Source organism: Haemorhous mexicanus, chromosome 1 (assembly GCF_027477595.1).
Source record: "Haemorhous mexicanus isolate bHaeMex1 chromosome 1, bHaeMex1.pri, whole genome shotgun sequence".
NCBI classification, from domain to species: Eukaryota; Metazoa; Chordata; class Aves; order Passeriformes; family Fringillidae; genus Haemorhous; species Haemorhous mexicanus.
In genome coordinates, this window is record NC_082341.1 from 90,826,115 (window position 1) to 90,846,697 (window position 20,583).

General features: G+C 35.4%; 1 protein-coding gene across 1 annotated transcript in view; it reads left to right on the top strand.

Moving 5' to 3' along the window:
* Positions 1 to 20,583, top strand: part of LOC132332073 (dynein axonemal heavy chain 5-like) — a 154,739-nt gene that overhangs the window by 21,844 nt on the left and 112,312 nt on the right. Inside the window, exons 20-36 of the mRNA XM_059856007.1 lie at positions 1,275 to 1,426; positions 3,556 to 3,763; positions 4,433 to 4,520; positions 4,632 to 4,755; positions 4,872 to 5,035; positions 6,170 to 6,262; positions 7,407 to 7,610; positions 9,438 to 9,518; positions 9,602 to 10,006; positions 10,153 to 10,271; positions 11,729 to 11,865; positions 12,922 to 13,084; positions 15,599 to 15,710; positions 16,030 to 16,158; positions 17,503 to 17,702; positions 17,806 to 17,959; positions 20,202 to 20,468. Of these exons, the coding sequence (XP_059711990.1) occupies positions 1,275 to 1,426; positions 3,556 to 3,763; positions 4,433 to 4,520; positions 4,632 to 4,755; positions 4,872 to 5,035; positions 6,170 to 6,262; positions 7,407 to 7,610; positions 9,438 to 9,518; positions 9,602 to 10,006; positions 10,153 to 10,271; positions 11,729 to 11,865; positions 12,922 to 13,084; positions 15,599 to 15,710; positions 16,030 to 16,158; positions 17,503 to 17,702; positions 17,806 to 17,959; positions 20,202 to 20,468 (2,800 nt within the window). The remainder of the gene's footprint in view (positions 1 to 1,274; positions 1,427 to 3,555; positions 3,764 to 4,432; positions 4,521 to 4,631; positions 4,756 to 4,871; positions 5,036 to 6,169; positions 6,263 to 7,406; positions 7,611 to 9,437; positions 9,519 to 9,601; positions 10,007 to 10,152; positions 10,272 to 11,728; positions 11,866 to 12,921; positions 13,085 to 15,598; positions 15,711 to 16,029; positions 16,159 to 17,502; positions 17,703 to 17,805; positions 17,960 to 20,201; positions 20,469 to 20,583) is intronic.

Consider the following 20,583-nt stretch of genomic DNA (forward strand, 5'->3'; position numbering starts at 1 on the left):
GATTACTGCACAACCCAAGCATTTGTAAAGGGAATATATTGCCTAAATTATAACTTTGTCTGTCATGTTGAACATCTAAATTCACTTTTGTTGATTTAGAATAATTTCTTTCTGTTTGTTGTAACAGTCCAAATCTCTGCTGCAAAAGTTATTTCATTCTTAGGGATGCTGGTTGTTAATTCTAGAACTCTCTAAATAGAGATGTTCAGTCTTAAAAAAGCAATGTTATGTGAGGACTGTTCTTCATTTCCTAATTAGGGTTGGACAAAAAGGGATGAAATTTAAAGAGTTACATAAATACTTCAACCATTCCTCTCTTTTTCTGTTGTTGAAATTTTCATTGTTTCAGTCTTACAATGCATCATTTTTCATTGATTTTCTGTGGAGTGTTTTAGGCGAAATAACCATAAATTTTTAATGGGCAAGACCAACTCTATGTGCTACAGAACTCCAAAAAGCAGCAGCCACAAGTTTTGCCATCCAAAAAAAAAAAAGTACAGAAAATGTTTGTATTAAAAAAAGAAAGCCAAACTTATCTTCTACTCTAAAAAAACCTTCATACTGACTACCCAAGTAAAGAAGAAATATTTAGGTGTAGATTTTTGATTAACAACATTTAAAAAATAGTTCTGGGTATAATGAATGGGTGAATGGGTTTTCCCAGTATATATTTTGTAATAACAATGTCTAAAGTCATTATTTTAATCTGATCCAGAACACAGCTATTTCTGTGTTTGCAGCAGTTCTTGTAAGGAACCCATTATGTATCTGACCTTTGAATTATATTTGCATCTAGTTCTTGTTTATGCAGTTCTTTTGTGTAGCTCCATTGTCATGGAACTGTATTGGTAAGCCTTGTTTCAGAATTTGGACTTTTTCTTTGGGATCCAGGGTTCTAAGTGGTTTGTATGTAGATTTTCTTATGAGCAGTGCAATATCATGCCATGTCTTGTGAGATGGAAAGATGGAAACAAAAAAGCCATGTTTTCAATTTTTTGTTTCTATTTTTTTTTTAATTGTAAATAATTTTTCTTGGGAGACAAATTCTGTTAGTTGATCACAGTCACTTTGCTGGAGGTACTTATTTCTTCAGTCAGGTTCTGCTGTTGGTAAGGACAAAGAGGCCTGGTTGGAGTTAGGAAGAGCTGGGAAGGGTTCTTATTTTTAAGACGGGATCAGAACTTGCAAACCTTATTAACAAAAAATGTGTCCAAAATTCTGTGTGTTTCAAATATCTCAATTAAGCACATTGTGAGCGTGATCATGTCTTTCAGACTCCAGAACCTGTTGATCAGTTACAAGGAACACCTGAATAGGATCCCTGTTGTGCTGAAACCGCTGATGAAGCCATGGATAGGACAAATTGAGGATGCTTTTACCCCAGGCCTGATGCAGCTGTCCTGGACTTCTTTAAACATCAATAAATGTAGGTAATAGGAGAAGAAGTGGTGAGCCATTCACACTGTGAGGTGCCTGCATTTATTTTTGCTTCTCTGTGAAAAATGTGTTTGTGGACTGATCTCTTCACTTTAGGTGGATAATTTTAGCCCAACTGCTACAAGAATGTGAGACAAGAGAACAGCTATAGGTGTTTTAATTATATCTTTTCTATAAAAAACATCTTCAGAACTTATGCTGAACATCCTAAAAGTGACATGTCTGAAATCAAGGTTGGACACTTCTGCCCAAATACTAATTTTTTTCTGAGCAAACATTTGTTGGATATTAAGATTTTCCACACAACCAGTAAGACACAACCTTAAACCTATCAAATACAGCATAAAATTGATTACCTGTTGTAAAATGTCATTGAAATGGGCATATATAAAACTATCACCAAGACTTTCATGTTGCAGTTTCATGAGAAAACAATAACTTATGCTTGTAAATCAAGTTTTCAGTTGCCGTTGATTGATGTGAGGCTTTCCCTTCTTCAAAAGGAAAAGCAGCAATATAAACAGGAGCAGGGATGGTCTAAATTTGAAAGGGAAATGTGACACAGGTTTGTGCAGCTGTTTATTTAATGACTCTGCCATGTGGCACTGGTGCACAGGGCAATGACCAGTGCTTAAGGCAGGGTTGGTGACCTTTCAGCTTTACTTGGTATTTGCCTGACCAGAGCACAAGAACAAAATGGCAAGGGTTTTTTAATATTTTTTTATAGATCTAAAATGAATTTTTGTGTTTAATGTTTTGCATTTTTTAGTAACACATGATAAGGAAGGTCTTTACAAGAGTGTTTTTTAATTTATTTATTCATTTAGGTACTCTCTGCACTGTGTTAAATATCACAATAGATATAATTCGGGTTGTAATGGTTCTTTGAATCACCATTGATTCTGGTGGAAACTGTCCCTGTTGAACAATTTAGATGTAGTACAGGTATCTGGGCTGTTTCCAGCTGCTGCAGCTGAAATGCAGTTACACCTAGAAGGGAATTCTTTTCTAAAGTGTATGCGCCATGTCTTTTTGAAGACTGGCAATGTCTGACATGCCCAGAATGTTTGTTGGACACCTAAAAATTAGCCCCTGGTTTGGTATACACAAAATAGCTCTTACTTGCCAGCAGTGTGCTGAACTCAAGCCTAATGTCTTATGTGTCTTTTTTCCATCTAAGAGAACTCCATCTAGAAATATAGGAGTCCATAGTTGCCTTCTAAGCTAAAACTCAGGAGTCACAGCAGAAAAATAGATTTAGGACTACCAAATTTATATATTAAAAAAAAGAATCCAAGGAATTTGTTGGACTGCTTTTCTGTTTTAGACAATAAAAAAGTCAAGTTCCATCATTAACTTCCTCGTAGCAAGCAATGACATTCCCCACTTAAAACATCAGCACTTGGACAGCCCTGTCATGCTGCTGTACCTTAGATTTTGTAGTGATTTCTTTCTACATATAGTAGAAGTTTACATATATATATTTATATATATAGAATTTTATGGTAATAATAGTGATAAAGGACATAAGGTGCTGTATTTCTTTCTATTTCGCAATGGAAGTATGAAAGAGGAAGATTTTTTTTCAGTCTATTCAGAAACAGCAGAAGCAGTTAATTTTAGTTTAATAAACACATTTGTTAAAGCAATAAGTTTATCTGTTTACAAAGTAAATTAGGTCATACATATGAAAGAAGAAATCTATTGGTTTAACAAGTCTTGGCTGGGGGAATTTCAGTAATTTAATTTATAAGCTAATTGCAATGGTGAAATACTGTACTTTGCTATACATGTGGGAGGAACAAAATAATTTTTGAGCCCTGGCATCCTTTATGTTTTCAGTTCTTTTTTGTTGATCCTTTTCATTACAATGTTATTACCAAAAAGAAGATATATTTTGAAGAATATTGTTCTGTTTATTATGAGATGGTTTAATATAAAGATTAAAATATACAGCAAGTCCATCATCTTTCAGGCTTTCATTTCATATTTCATTGCCATTAAATCCTCATTTTATTGTAAAACCTGGGGGGAGCAGGAGAGGATGGGAGGAAGGGGAGATGAGACTTAAGTCAGTGTTTTGCATTGATTTGTTTTCATTTTGTTATCCTTGTTTAGTTATTCAGAATGTTTACAGTACCCTGAGGGAGTTGGACTACGTAGTCAAAGCAGCGTCTGATACCCTGGAATGCAGAATTGAAAGAATTCTGAAGGACATGTCTAACACTGCTCTGATAGTTTTGCCAGAAGATGAACCTATAGATGTGACTTCTTTCTTGGAACAAATAGAAAAGCTTGCTATCTCTACTGCTTCCAAACTGTCTCAGTAGGTTTCTTAATTCCACAGGCTTGAAGGCCGTTTTTGAGAGGGTTTATTTACTTACTACTTTTGTATGCATAGAGGTTTTATTTTTAAAATGTTATTGTAACAGAGTACTAGTATAGAGCAAAGTGATTGATAGGATGCAGGGGAGAAACTTCTAAGTATCTTGAGCACAGCAGTTGTGAAATAGCATAGTATTGACATTTAGCATTCATTTAGCATCTCTTTTATTTTTCTCTTATGGCATTCTAATAACTAGCAAGAAAAATGAAGATGGATGAGACTTGAAATCTCATCCACATGTTAATTGCTTGTTTCTTAATACTTCTTTTGTTTTTATTTTAATAATTTTGATTTCACAGATTATTTTACTGCCTCATCATGATAAACCTGTTTTATTGTTGGATTATAGCTGGAAAAAACTTTTTTTAAACAAAATTTTTATGAAGTCCAGTTGAGTCAGATATAATAGGATCTGACAAATGGGTTTATTTTTAGTCAGCATGTTTTAAAATCTCTATATGCCCAAGGAATAGGAACAAACTGAAAAACATTGAAATGGCATTTCCCTGCACACAAGTGCAGTGGGACAAGGGGTGTGTGCCTGGGAAAGAGCAAAGGGTATTCCTAATGTTTGATTCCCTATGGGTGACTGTAAGGTTGTTTTTACAGGCAGAGCCAACAAGTGGAATGCTCTGTGTATGAACTTGTAGATATTCTTAAGCACAGTCTGAAAGCAGATGCTGGAAGAACTCTGGAGGTAAGACCTCTACAATGTAAAAAAAGAAGTAGCCTAGTCAGATATTTGATATTTCATTTATATGCTGGATAATCTGATAATTTACCCAAAAATTTCCCTTTCACTGTTCAGGATTCCTTTGCCTGTACACATCTTGACATCAAACAGAAAACACGCTGCCAAGAATGCCTGTCCTGTAGCTACTATAACCTGATGGGACAGCTTTGTCAGAAGAATACTGACTCTTTGATCAGATGTGAGTTCGTTTTTTTCAGATATGTTTAATTTTTTAAATAAAACTTTAAGATTTTTTTCCCCCCAAGCTTATTGTGGTTAAAAAAAATTTCTCACCTAAATATTGCATTTATTTAGGCACGAAGATTTCTTTGGAGTCCTTAAGACATCGACTGCATGTTATTGACTCCAGATATCAGACAACTAAGTTTGTAGAGGCACACAGGGTTCCTTTGTTCAGAACTGAAATTCAACTGGCTATTCCAAATATTGTTTTGAGACCAAGTCTTGAAGATATTCAGGTAACAAAATAGTTGGACATCTCAGTCATCTACAATAAACCCTTATAAATGCATTGTTTTAAAGCAGTATGTGCAAGTTTAAGAGTGCAGATTTATATGTGCAGGTGTAAGAACTAAAAGGAAGGCAAAGGAAAGCTAAAAAGCCACTTGAGTTCGTAATGGCAGTGTGTGCTAAGGGCATGGAACCATGGATCAGGTTTGTTATACAGGCTGTTAGAAGGAACCGTTTTTCTCGAAGCTCAGTAACTCAGTAATTCACAAACCTCTACTTAGAGGCAAACATTTCAAAATGAGTGAAAAAGTAAAAATGAATGTCATCAATACAGCCTGACTTCCTAGTCTCTTTTAACTCATTCAGAATTTAAAGTCAGTTTAAAGCATCATTCATAAATTCAGCAGTAGTGAAATGTGAAGAAAAATATTACCAGCATAAATCCCTAAACTGAAAAAATTTAAACACGCTTTTAAACTTACACTAGTTTAGCAAAATTTTTACACACATATTTGCAATATTCTATGATGTCTGAAATTCTTCAGAGTATTAGTTGTTTATGGTGTTGATTTCTGGACTTTTTATTTAACATAGTGACTGTCAAGATCAGTAGCTGGGTTATTTCTCAAATTTCATGTGCAGCCTTAGTGGTGTTGTCAGTAAGAAATTAGGCCACAAAGTGTGATTTTAGAATACCATACATAGAGGAAGTCATCTGATAATTTCTGTAGCCGCCTGTATAGATTACAGACTATACCATCACAAATTCAGACAAATGTATTCAAGCATTCTGGTGTGAACATGAAAACCATTATTAATAACACATAGCAATGTTTATAACCAGTTTAAAGGGAAATAGTACTTGAACTAAATTATAATGCCCAGTGATTCATGATTGCTGTTCATAAAGGTCTCTTATGTTCTTGCTTGAAAACCATACAAACTTGGAAGGACTGTAATAAAACTTTATGGAGTACTCTTTCCCCTTACAAAATGTGTTTGGGGTAATCTTATGTCATGTTCTTAGAGTATTTCCTTTAAAGACAGAGGTACAATTTTCCAACCTTGGTATTTTTTGGATGACCATCCCCCACCCGCATAATATCTCTGTGAGCTCAAGGTGAATGGTTCATTTTTTTCAGAGTGCTGTAAACAAAGCAGTAAATATCATTCTATCAGTAGCCAAAGATATTCCCCTGTGGAAATTTGCTTACTTACATCATAAACAGCAGCAGGTGAGTATTTTACTTTGATTACTTTAAAAATTTGGTGTTTTGCTTGGCATTTCTTAAGATTATATTCTGTACCAATACTTTGACTTGTTACCTGGTGGATCTTCCTGTTAAGTGAAAGCCTAGTTTTTAATCTCTATGCCAATTAATAAAACATAAGAGTAATAGTTCATAAATCTTATGTTTGGTAGTTTCTAATATTAAAATCAAAAGTTGTTTTAAAAAAATTATTTAAGTATTCTGTTCAAATATAATGATGATAGTGTTGAACAAACATTATGTGTAAGTTCTACCAGCTGAATATAAATTATTATCACTCTTCCCAGGTGAAAACTCTGAAGTTAAATTGAAAGCCTTCATATGGCACCTATAATACTTCAGTTAATACAGTACAAATATTCTAACTGGCACCAAAATTAGCACTAAAACCTTGGGGACGTCCGAGGTTTAGAGAGTAACTGAAACTTGTTGAGGGACAAGAATGCACAGTACTGGTAATCATGTGGCCTTAATTGTCTCATCTGGGAACAAAAGAGATGTATATAGATCTGTGTTGAAAAGCGTCTTTGTAAAAATATTTTCTTTTCTTGATATGACATCAAAAACAGATCAGTTCATTTCAGTGAAAAAACCCACATTCAAGTCCTGCAAATAAATAATAATTAGGATTAAAAAAAAAAAAAGAACTAGGAGAGAGTTGACTGAACTCTGTTCTGTTAAGCAGAATGTTAGCCTATTTCCAAGCATCCAACCCTCCACTGCCTCCAGGACTTTCTATGGCCAAGAATGGGTATAGATTGTAATTCTAGACTAAAGAGGGTAGAAAGACTTAAGCAGACGTGTAGGAGGAGAAAACAGCACAACCGTACTTGTGTATGGTGCATATTTGACTGAAGTAATTCAGAGATGATTAATACAGAGCTCTGCATGACAATTTTTTATAAAATCAGCTTTAACACTTGAACTACAGCTATGTAAAAATCCAAGCAGAGAACAGAGAGTCTACCTGTGGACGTTTCTCTGAACTTTCTGTCTGTTCTTAGAAGTACTTCTTATCTGAGACTCATTACATATTCTGTAATTTAAGAATAAAAATAAAATCCCAAACAAACTAGTGGACATTTTTTTCTTGTTTAATTTATACCAGGTTGAACAAGCTGTTGCTTTGGAGTTAGGTGATGAAAGCAAACTCACCAGGGCGGTGGCACTGAAACCTTTAGACAAGCAGATCGTCGAACATAAGGATGTAAACAAAGTGGTGATCCAACTAAATACAATTATTTTGGCTCTTAAAACTGAGACACTGGTTCTACTGAAGACTTTTTCTGAATTTTCAGACATCTGGAACAAGGTTAGCTACGAGCTTAATATAATATGTTGCTGTGTTGTAAAATCTAAGTATACTTAAAAAAAGAAGGTTATTGGTTGCATAAGGAGTCTGTGCTCAGTAGGAAGCATTGGTTTCATGGTGGAATCCATACATCCATAATTCCTGTCTGCTCTTGTGTTGACCAGAACTTGCAAATCTACCAACTAAAGCATCTAAGAAAGAAAGCAGAAGGACCCAAAAGAATTTTGGGCCATAAACAAGCTTACGCTTTCATATGCTTATCCACCTTTCTCACAGCATCTTTTCTGCAGGTGTTATGAAAAAGAATAGTTGAGCAGAATCTCTTAGAAATTGGAGAATACAAAAGCTATTCCTGAATATTGAACTGACCACTTCTTCTCAAGCAACCGCTGCTGAAAGATATTTCTCTATTTCTTCACACATACACACACACATACACAGGGACAAAAAAGATAACCTCTATCTAGGAAATCTTTCAGCAATGAAGATTTGAAAGCTGAAGTGAATCTGGGCTGATGGAGTTATCTTCATTAGGAAGTGGGTCCAGTCACATAAATGGTAAAGCTCTGAGGAGTGTTTTGTCAGGAGATTCATCATGAAATAAAACCCCGTGGTTTCATTTCATTCAGTCCATTCTGACTAGTGAAATTCAGTTCTGTGAATGGACAGCTACTGGTCTTACCTATCAAAGGTGCTTTAGAAAGGCAGTCAATTTGATAAGCAATCAAAACAGGAGTAATCTTATCTTTGTAACTGCTCACTATTTTTAACTTCCCCTTGCTAAATCAACCCTTAAGTGACCCCATTCTCACAGCTGACTCTTCTGTCTGGGCTGAGAGGGCATTTCTACCTCTTTGTGGCTTCTGAAGTTCCAAAGTTTAATGCTCAGTTTGGCTGAGATACTGTTTGAGCTAAGAACATGTTGGTAGCATGCCATTTCACCCAGACAGACAATCAGATTGGGTGATGCAGTAGAATGATGTTTTTTACTAAAATCTTCTAAAATAATCAATTAACCTGGTTCTTTAACTTAAAATTCCTCAGGAGTTGTCACTGTTCCCCCACCTTTACAATCTCTGTTAGCCAGAGAGGTGCAAACAGATTCTCAAGGATCTCACAGTGCAGACTGCAGGGGAACATCACTGGGAGGCGTGAAGATCATCTGTTTGAAATTGAACTGAGAATCTTGCACACTTGTTGAGCTGGTGACACTGATTTCTCACCTCTGCAGAGACTGGCCTACCTTATGAAAAGGAAGGATGCTCAATGCTCTATTGCCTGTAAACAATCTTCAACAAGCTAAATGCCCTCTCTCCCCTTAGATCCAACCTTTCCTGCCAAACTGTTTTCTTCAAATGGCCAGGAGGTCATCTACACCTAGAAATTTCAGTTTAAAGATGCAGTTTCAGGAAGAGTGATGATGACTGAGTGCAACTCATCCCACTAAAATACCTGTTAGAGGATGTGAATTTCTTTTTTGGGGTTGCAGAAAGAAGGAAAACTAGGAAGGGAATATTTCCCACAAAATTTTAGCAGCTACATTGTAAATTCTGTAGTAACATTTGGATGGATAAGGAATATCCTGACCTGTGTCAGTTTCTGAGTTACAGATTTCAAGTTCTTTGAAGACTATTGTGCAAAAAATAAGAGTCAGGAGAGGCAGTTCAAATAAAATAATTTGTGCTTATACTAATTAATGCTTATATCTCAAGTCCTTTTAGAGAGGGAACATTTTGTGTTTGAACAATACATCAGGCAGCTGGGCACCCTGTAGATTATTATAATACCAATGCTAAGTATTCATTAAAATAAACTTCTTTTAAGTAGGATCCAGAAGAAAAAGTGAAGGAATTTATTGATACTAAACCAACAATGGCTGAAATCCAATCTCAAATCAGATACTTTTCTGTAAGTATTTTATCTTTAATAAAAATGAACTGTTCAGATAAATTTCAGTGAAAATAAATGCTGAACATTTGTGTTTTTCTTAGCAATTAGAGATGCAAATCAGAGAACTGCCCAATCATTGTGCACTGCAATCAGTGGAAGTTGCAACAGAGTCATTGAAAATAGCTTTAATTCAGGAATGCCGCTTAGGACAAAGAACAGTTGGATTAGCTTTAAATAAAAAGTCTGCCACAGACGTGGGTGAAATTTATTCATTCATTGAAAATGTTAGCAAGAGGTTAAGCAGACCTATCCATGACCTTGATGATGTACGGGAAGCAATGGAAGCACTGAGGGAGATCCGAGAGAATGAGATTAAAATTGACATGACAGTTGGACACATCGAAGAATCTTATTCTGTGCTTCATAAATACAATCTGCTCTTTCACGATGAAAATACAGAAAGAGGTGATGGATTGGCCTATGCCTGGAAGAATTTAAACACACAGGTATTGTAGTTATGTTATTTCTCAAATCATTATTATCAGCCCTCTAAATATTGAAATGATAGAACAAACCTATTTACCTAATTAATTTTTTTGTTTCCCACATTCATTCTTTTGTCCCTGTTTTTTTTCTCTTTGTCTGCATATAGGCACGACAGGTTGAGGACTTGCTGCTGAAAGTACAGCCAGTCATGAAAACAGATTTACTGAGACATGTTCAGAAATTCCAAATTGGCACTGCAGGATTTTATAAAGAATATGATGAAAAGTAGGTAACCTGTGTTGCGATACAATTATGCTTCATCAGTGATTGTTTGAAAATAGTGTATGTAAAGGGCTTCAGAAAATAAACACAGCACAGCATCACTCTAACACCTGAAAAAAGGCCTAATTTCAGATTTATATAAGGTGGGCATCTTTGACAGTAAGACTGTCAAAGATTAACTCCTGTAATTTCAGTGCTGGAGTCAGTGATATTTCATAAGGGCTAATAAATTGTGGGGGAAAAAAATCAAATTCTCAATCTAGATTAAAACATAACATATTTTTGGGGGTCTTAACTCAATAAAGCTCTTTGGGGGATATTTAACTGTAAGTATTAAAACAGTGTCTTGAGTGCGACTGGAGATACCAGTTCTAGGTATTTCTAAATTCACTGTCTTTCTCAGCCTTACTCTTAAACTTACTTTATCACTTTTGAAGATGTAAATTGTGGTTCATTGGATGCTCCTACAGTAGCAAAGAAAGAGAGACAGGATTTGGCTTGATCCATTATGGCTCTAGGAAGACCTTTGAGGGCTTCCCTCCTCCTTTGGTGACCTTAGAGCAGCCTGGTTCCCACTGGACTGTGTCTCATCCTGGTTACCTTCCCTAGACCTGCCCCAGACCCTGCTCTACTGACTCACCTTCCCTGCTTGACCTTGGTCCTGTGTAATTATTGTGGACTTGTCTAAAGACCTGGGCTATCACTGGAATCCAACTACCACCCCAAGGGCCCTGCTCTTCCTGCTCAGGTTCTGTGGGATCATGCCTTGGCTGCCTTTGCTGCCTTACTGTGTTTCTGCTTTCATCTCCTGGTCCCATTTCCCTTGCCAAGCAGTCAGCCTGCTCTGCTTTCTGCCCATCTGCCTGGATTTCTTTCTACAAATAACCATGGCACAACAGAGGATGACAGAATTCTCATCCCAAAATATTATGATATGGCCAAGAAGTGGTCCCAGGTGTGAGAACTGGGAATTGCATGCAGTCCTATGGCTGAAATGTGCTCTTTAGCCAAAGTGGTATTTTTTTCTGATATTTTTATGACTACTTAATTATGGTTCCTATGCCAACTGCACAGTTTTCACTCCTGATTTATATATCTGCTGTCTTTCCCTTTTAAAAATAGAAATGAAAATAATTATTAAAATTTGTTTTACAGAAGAAACAGGAAATAACAAAGATAAAACAAGCAGATCTTTAGCTGCTTGTAAGATGTATGGTAACACAGACGAATTTTTTTATTAGGAAAAAAAAATGGGCTTTCTTTCAGGGACTACTGAATATGTAATCTTGGTACACTGAGTAAGTGCTGCATTTTTTCTTTTAGTGTCTTGTGAAAATTTACGGAAAAAAATGTTAAAAAATATTGCATTATGTTCAGTAAGTATGGTTTGGGTTCTGCTGTGCTTCTTTGTGAAACCTGTATGGTTGGTGAATTCACTGAATTTTTTTTTGTTTTTACAGGGGCCCCAGTGAGGACAGTATTCCTCCCCATGAAGCAAGTGACAGATTACAGATCTTTCAAGCTAAATTTGATGAATTATGGAGGAAGTATCTCTCCCTTTCTAGTGGGGAAGAATTATTTGGTCTTTCCATCACAGGTAGTTTCTCAGGGGATAAGTTTACCTGTTTCTAGGCAATTAAATTTTTCTCATGATTCCTACTAAAAATGCATGGAAATTTAGAAAAATTGCAGAAAAATTCCTTGCAGACACATCTCCTTGTAGTAAATTGTTATAGTCTTTCCTATGAAAAGCAGCTGGGTGAAACTGGCTCTTGGAGTGCACATACATAAACATCCGGTGGAAAAATACTGCATTGCTCTGTGTGTCTCAGGGTCCAGATGCTTAGCTCTCTTGCTTTTTCTGTTCAGAGCTAAGCACATCTCCTGCCAGTATTCTGCCCCGTACAAATTTGGGAAACATGTTGCCAAAGTACTCAAATTGTCCCTGCTCCAGTTGCATAATGAATTCCCTTGGGCTGTGCAACTGATCTGTAATGTCCTTATGCCTCCTAGTCAGACACAGTTCCTTTGGAAGACTGTGGTGTGAACTACAACAGAATGTATGATAAGCACTTTAATTTGTGCAGACTAAATTGAGTATATTCTCCTGTCTGAGGACATATGCAGTAATCCAAATATATTTTGCTAGGAATTCCAAAAGATATGAGAGAAAGTTACAAAAACATTTATGTTAAGGATGTCCATTTTAAACATTTTTATTGTCTAATATATTCGATATATTACATTTGAAAGCCCACCCATCATCCCCAAACTCTGCCTCTTAAATAAATAGCGTAAATTGACATAGGGGATATTTTAGTTCTTGTCTAAAATGATAGTGTATTTCATTGCAATTTCATCTACTTTTCAATATTGTCTCCCTCAATTATGAGATTACATCTACTGCTACAGAAGAGTATTGATTAAAAAGAATCAGCTATCTAAACAATTACTGTGCATCAAAATCTGTTGTAATCATAATGTATGTGGAAAAGTTTGTCTTCCTAGACACAGTCTAAAGAACTTCAAGTCTGATTTAATTCATTTATTAAATAACATTACTAGAAATACATTGATTCTTATGTTCATGAATGCATTTGACATGAACACCTAATTAACACACACAAATTTCCAATTTTAAAATTTGAAACAGAGTATCCTGAACTTCACAGAATTAAGCGTGAACTTACCTTGCTTCAGAAGCTTTACAGTCTTTATGATACAGTTACTTCCAGTATAGACAGATACAATGAAATGCTGTGGAATGATTTAAATATCGAAAAACTTAACAGCGAGCTCCTGGATTTTCAAAACAAGTAAGTTGTTTTTTGGTTGAAGTACATGCAATTTGTATTTCTAGCTCTGTTTTTCAATTAGCTTGTGAAAATTTTTCCAAGGGGCTGAAGAATGTTGGTCCATCTCGTGCTCACTGTTGGGCACAGCTACACTGTGGTGCAATAGGCAGCTGGTTTGGGAGTCACTTGAGCCTTGTTGGGGTGTATTGATGTGGTAGGCTGTAGCTTATTCAATAAACAAGGTGTACAAACCTGTGTCAAGGTGGTTGTAAGGGTAAATAACTTTCAAAGCTGATTTTATACAGTACCTTCTCAATGATTTAGTTTACAGCTAATTAATTGTTAGTCCATTATATTATTGAATTTTTAAACCTACTGTTTACTTCTGCACATTTGTCTAAATTGTAATTGTTATTTCAAGAAGGGTAAATAGCCACACTATATTCTGAGTTTGAAGCAATAATGTTTTCCACAAAAAACTGACGGAACTATCTTTAGTCATTAATTTGAAAATTTTAGTCATTAGTAATGATAGTCATTAGTAATGACTAATTTTAGTCATTAATTTGAAAAAAAAACCCAAACCAACAACTCAACCTCTTTTGAAAAAATAAGAATAGTAAAAATGAACGTATGTGAAATACATATACTTCTTCATTTGGACAATGTAAGTTTCATCTCATTTCAGTAGAATTCTGGAATCTGCGTCATAGTTTTTTCTATAGTTAATTATATTTTACAGTCTGTAGGACTTTTCATGCTTCTTTCTCCAGAACCCTGAAGGAAGTCATTGCACAGCAAAAGTTTTCATTTATGTGTTTCTCTTTGAACTTCATGTGTGATATTTTTGTTTTTCCTCTGAAGTGTTGAGCTGTATTTGGAGCAGCGTGACTACCAATGGGCAATAAATGCTTTTAAATGCTTTTTTTGTAATAAAATTCTAACTCAGTATGATCCTTCTTTTGGCAGCTCCCTAACATTATTGCATCAAGCTACTTTCTTTAAAGGTACAACATACAGGAACATCACAGAAATAGCTAAGGTGGCACACTGTGTTAAGAAAGAAGCAGGAATGCTGGAAGTGCAATTACTGCTTTAGACTAATTGTAAAGATATGCATAGTTCTTTAATGTAATTTTGTTTTGCTACTTTTTAAAAATAATAATATAGTAGACAACTTAGAATCATGAAAAGAAAAGTAAAAAAAAAAAACCCAAACTGTAGGTAAAAATAAATCAAATTAGAAAGAAATAATAAGAAATATTTAGAGAGCATTATAGAAGTTTATAATAACAGCTGTAGAAGTTTCCCTTTATATTTGACTGTGATACAGTGTATAGAGAATGTCCAGTAAATTTAGGACAGAAATGTAAACCTGATCAATGGAGTAGTTTTATATCATAATGTGCAGCTCATGAAACTTGTTTTTGGAAGACATTATTGAGACTAAGACAAAGGAAAAAGTTATTTGAATTTTTTAAAAGATTGCCATTTTCATTACCAAGTTGAGAGATCCCATTTCCAATAGCCATCCCTAGACAAGTTTTCCCTAGACAAGTTTATTAGATGTTACTCACTAAGCCTCAGGGTAGAAGCAGCCAGGGACTGCACCTTAAAGCCTTCTTGATGCAAGGCAGAGTATAAATTTTCCATTCTGCAATGCTTTTCTCCAGCATATTTAATGCTATCTACTGCTAGATTCAAGATGAAAGACTACATCAGTTATTGTAGTGCCATGACAGTATGCATATGTTCATCTGCCTTTTACCAGCAAGCAGTGAAGAATTTGCACATGTTCCAGCATTGTGTGACAGATCTGTCTGATTCTGAGCTGTGAAAAATGGAGAACTTTTTTGAAGGAATTTGTCATTATGGGGAGGTTTTATGCAGCTTTTAGTTTCTGGAACTGAGCTGTAAGAGAACTGCTGTCAGCCTTTGGTCCAAAGCTTTGGCGGATGAAAATTGGCAATTCTGGTTTAGAAGTGAGAGGAGCTGAGACTATTCACAGTACAAGAGGTTCTTCATTTTAAATTTGCATAAAGGAAATTTTTGCTTTAAATATCTTTCATACAGACCAGGTATGAATTAAGAGTTGTTTGATTGAAACAGAAGTTTTTTTCTCTTTGCAAGCAGAATAGCTTTAGTTTAGGATGTACTTTATTTTGCTGGTAAAATATATGTTGTTTAATCATTTTACATCTTTACAAGATGAGGTATGTTTTCAAATTTTACTGAAACAATGACACTGCAGGAATCTTATTTCAGGTATGGGTTTGCACATGAAATAAACTTCCTTTAATTCAAACTGCAATGGAAACCAAACCATTCCAGTGTAATTTGTGCTGTCTTTAGCAGTGTTTTATGCCTGCAGTCACAAATGACCATCTATATATAATATTACTAGCTTGCAGCTGGATTTTTATTTGCAGTCTACTAGACAACTCTTCTGAAAATGGCAATATATTGTACTATTTAGTGGTGGATGGTGATTATTAAGAATAAAATATTTCTTCATTCTTTTTGTGCTTTTTAAAGGATCCGAAAGTTACCAAAAGCATTGAAGGAATGGCAAGCTTTTCAGGACCTAAAAAAAAAAATTGGTGACTTCACTGAGAGCTGTCCTTTGCTTGAAATGATGAAAACCAAAGTATGTTCAGCACAATAATTTGGAGATAAGAGTCACTTGAGAAACTCTACTGAAGGCCATGTTATATGACTACAAGATGCTTTCCATAATTCTTTTTTATAGATAAAAGCAGCTGTATTTATAGCAAAAAATCTAGTTAGGCTTAGTTATAGAAAAATAAACCAAAAGACTTCGTAATGTGATTAGAATAACTACTAATGCTTTCAGTGGAATGGAAGTGAAGACTCTCCTATTTGTTTAACAGATGCAGTGCAAAATATGTGATCATTCTAGACCTAAAATAAATACAAATTTTAAAAATCCCTATGGACTTTTCTAGGCAATGTTGTCAAGACACTGGGAAAAAATTGCACAAGTAACTGGGCATCACTTTGACGTTGACTCTGAAAATTTCACTTTAAAAAACGTAATGGATGCCCCTTTATTAAAACATAAAGAAGATATTGAGGTATATGTACTTTTCTGTTTTGTTTTGGTTGGTTGGGGTTTTTTTGTAATTATTAACTTGTGATCTGGTACTTTTGAAATCCTGTTTCTAGTCAGCTTTGTAACATTAAAAAAATTTGGTTTAGTTGAAGAATTCCTTTGAAAAAGTGGAATTTGGTAGTTGGTGTTGGCACGGTAGTTGGTGATGATTAGTTTGTTTCCCTTTTATTCTGGTGAAGATTTAAATATGTAGATGGTATTACACTAATCCTTCCATAGGAGGATTTCTGTTGTTTTAAGAGTAGTGTGATTCTGTCATGCTTCTGATTTAAGGTCTGCCTACTTATATATTTTTTTCTTCCCTTTAAATGTCTAACCAGAGGGAAAAAACAGTTGATGTAAGACTGATCCTGTTAAGTGCTAAAAATACTTGGAACACAGTAGAAGAGGAGGATATGGGATTAAAGAAGAATGAAGTTGTTTTGTATTTCAAAAGTGACCCTTCACAAGAGCACAGATAGATAAGAAGGCATATGGAATGTGCACAAGCTGTAAAGCCATTGTCTCCTCTGTTTTGGGGATAGGAGCTGTCTAGGAAGCGCCTTAGCTTCATGCTTGTTAGCTTCTACAAGAACAAAGCCTAGCTAAAACTAAAGAAGTAAAACCCCAACAGTTTTTAACTTCAGTTCCATGGTCACTTAGCTAAATCTGTATTATTTCCAGAGGAGTGACCTCTTTAGTCTTGTTCCACAAATGAGCATTTTTAAGGCAAAACCATGAAATCAAACATCTGCTGTACCCAATTCCTGAGCAAGAATTTAAGCCTTGTGAAAGGTTCGGAGTCCCACCTACACTTCACATTTTAAACCTGCAATAGAATTTTGGTATCCAGTCTGAGTGTTTTATCCTTTTCTCTCTGATGCAATAACCAGCTTTATGACAGTCCTGTCCTCACTGTCTTCAAGAAGTAGCAGACAGGCACGTTGTCAGTCTACACTCTGTTCTTGGAATATTTATTGGTTTTGATTGGCAGTGTTTATTTTCTTTAAACCCTTCTGTCAGTTTATTTGATTTCAAATATTAATGCATACAGAGAGACAAACTCTTGCTGCAGATTCAATGACTCAGTGAATTTTGCGTGTATAAGATGCTAGCAGTAGTGAAGATGGGGTATAGCCCATTAATGTACCTGTTGCAAGTAGTACTAGAATATAATCTTGTTTGAAATATGATAACTTTGAGGTGTTTCAATGTATGTTTTCATTAGCCTGAACTTACACTGAGATCTGGATCAAACCAATACATTTTAATAGTCTTTATAAGTGTGCTTTTTATGAATGTAATTTACTGTTTTAATTTTACACAGGATATCTGCATCAGTGCTGTCAAAGAAAAGGATATTGAAGCAAAATTGAAGCACATCATCAGTGAATGGAGTACTCATACTTTCAGTTTCGGCCAATTCAAAGCAAGAGGAGAACTTCTTCTGAAAGGATCAGACATATCAGAGAAAATAGCTTTGGTGGAAGATAGCCTCATGATGCTGGGGTCACTGATGAGCAACAGGTACAAAACTTAATGAATGTACATATTGTATAAATCTAATCAAACCCCAGGCTAAACAATTACCATCTTAGGTTCTCCTTCCTTTAAACTCATGTTCATGCAGGTATAATGCACCATTTAAGACCACAATACAACAATGGGTTCAGAAGCTGACCAACACCGCAGAGATAATTGAAAACTGGATTACTGTGCAGAACCTCTGGATTTACCTTGAAGCTGTGTTTGTTGGTGGAGACATTGCAAAACAACTACCTCAGGTATATTGATGTATGGTAATAACATGTTGTACCAGGAGATAAGCCACATCACAGAGTTTATTTGTGGTGCATATAGCTCAGATAAGATTTGTGGGCTGTGTACGGGCAGTTCAGGAGTAGCTTTGCCAAACTAGGATCTGTCTGGTTTAATTACTTAGAACTTGGTGAAATCTACAGGAACACAACTGTTTGTAATTCAAGTTTAAATGTTCCTGTCAGCGTGCAATATTATTGAATTAGTACAGGGCTCAGAACTACTTAATGACACCAAACTGATTTATCACTTTTGCTATATGTACAAATATCCCTTTCTTCCTCTGTGCACACATTTATGGGCTATAAGCTGTAATAATAGAATGGCAGATTTTGAATTTGAATTCTGTACTTGCTAGGACTCAGTTTAATGAAGTCCCACAGAGACATACTGCCAGGCTGTGGAGCTGTGCATGTGCTAATCTGTGTGAACCATTGCAACCTCTACAAAAGGCAGCGATGACCTTCCAAGGTAGCAGCTGCACAAGAGCTAAGGAATGATCTGCACAGGAGAGAAGTAGCAGAAAAAAAATAATCCTTTTTGTTGTGTCTCCTAATGAGGAGTTTTCATACAGTTCTAACAGCCCACAGTTCAGTCTTGCTGGATCAAATGGTGTAACTAAACAATGCCGTTATTATTGGGAAATTATTAGATACTAATTTATTTCAGGATGTATATTTGATAATTAAAGCTTACAATATCACAAATTAAGATTAATTTTGTATGCTAAATAAAGCTTTCTCAATTGTTGTTTAAACAAGATTTTTTTTTGTTCCTGAGATATATTTATGTTGTTAGGGTTTATCAGAGAATCAATAAGCAGCTTGTACAGATGAACAAATGTTACTAAAGCTACTTCTTCCAAGGATGATAGATACATGAACCAATATTCTGGAAAAAAACAAATGTAGTGACTGTCTTTGATGAAGGAGGAAGGAGGAGAAGGAACAGCTTGGTGGAGGAGTAATGAGGAGTGGGTTTAATTGCAATTTCTGGATGAATACTGCCACAAGTAACTGTTAGCATCTGGAAATTAACAAGAAGATGAATAATGTTCACCTAACGTGAATTTGTTAGGAGCAAAACACATTGAACAAATCTAATTTATTTTTAGGGTGGGCAAGGAGCTTTGTGGATAGAGGAAAAACAGTAGTTGCCATATATTTTGATAGGTTTTTGCCATTGTCTCTCTGATAGTATTACCGAAAAAGATGGTTTAGCTTGCTAGTGTGCAAAAATGAAGAAGAGTGGAATGCATAAACATCAATAACCAATAACTAAAATATTGTATCTGGTTTCGGTGAAAGAAACATGCTAACAAATTTGAGAGAGCATAGAAGAGGGTGGCAGGAATAAGGAACTATCCAGGAAGGATGAGATGCAAGAAAAGATTCAACAAACTAGTCTTGTTTGACTTGAAGAAAAGGAAAAACTGAAGTGAAGAAGTGATAAGTTTTTTAAAATATAAGGGCTGTTCTCAACAGGAAGGATTTAGTATCTGATTTAGCTTAGATATTAGAAGAGAGTCACCAGTATCAAAAACTGTCTGGAGAGGCTCCTAAATCTCCATCACTGAGCATCATTTAACACAAGACAGAGAGATATTTTGGGTATGATCCTGCCTCATGACAGACAAATTGATTTGGATCTTCTTTTGAGACCTCTTCTAACTCTTAGATAATTTATGATTCCATTAACATTCCATTTGTTGTATGTGAAGAAAGAGTTTTTAATGTTAATATAGCCAGTGTATAAAAATATTTATTTTTCAGCTTTGAGAATTTGTCTCCACCTAGAATACTTGCAATGTACAAGAGGGGCAGCTTCAGACTGCATATACTGGTTTTGTTCATCAAGTGTTGCTACTAGCAGCTTACATGACATTGTGTATTGCTGTTAGGAAGGCTAGAGTTTCTGAGAAAGCTGCTTTCTGAGTTTTCTCATGTGTGTTGGAATCCATTTATGTGGAAAATTTTGGTGCCCAACATGAAGTAAGACATTTCCAGAACTGTTCCAATTGTATTCTTTCTCTTGCAATTTGAACTTTGGTCAATAATAAGCATGTATATTAATATTCATACATAAGTCCTCCAAAGAAGACTTTAACAGCAAGGGAAATATTAAACTGTTACCCTGTTGGATAGAATATTTAATTTTTAGAATATGACAAACATGAGGAAAAGCTAATGTGTTTATCATGTACTTCAGGAAGCCAGAAGATTTCAGAACATTGATAAATCATGGCAGAGAATTATGCAGAGAGCCCATGAAACATCAAACATTGTGCAGTGCTGTGTTGGAGATGAGACTTTGGCACAGCTGCTACCACATTTGCTGGAACAGTTGGAAATCTGTCAGAAATCACTGACTGGCTATTTGGAAAAAAAGCGGTTAATATTTCCAAGATTTTTTTTTGTATCTGACCCTGCTCTTCTGGAAATCCTTGGTCAAGCATCTGATTCCCACACTATTCAGGTACAAGGAATAAAGCAAGAGTGTTCTTATGGTCAATATCACTAAGTGAAGACTGTGGCGGATTTTGTTGTTTATTTGAGAGAATTTCTTTCACTTATGGAAAGATTTACACAGT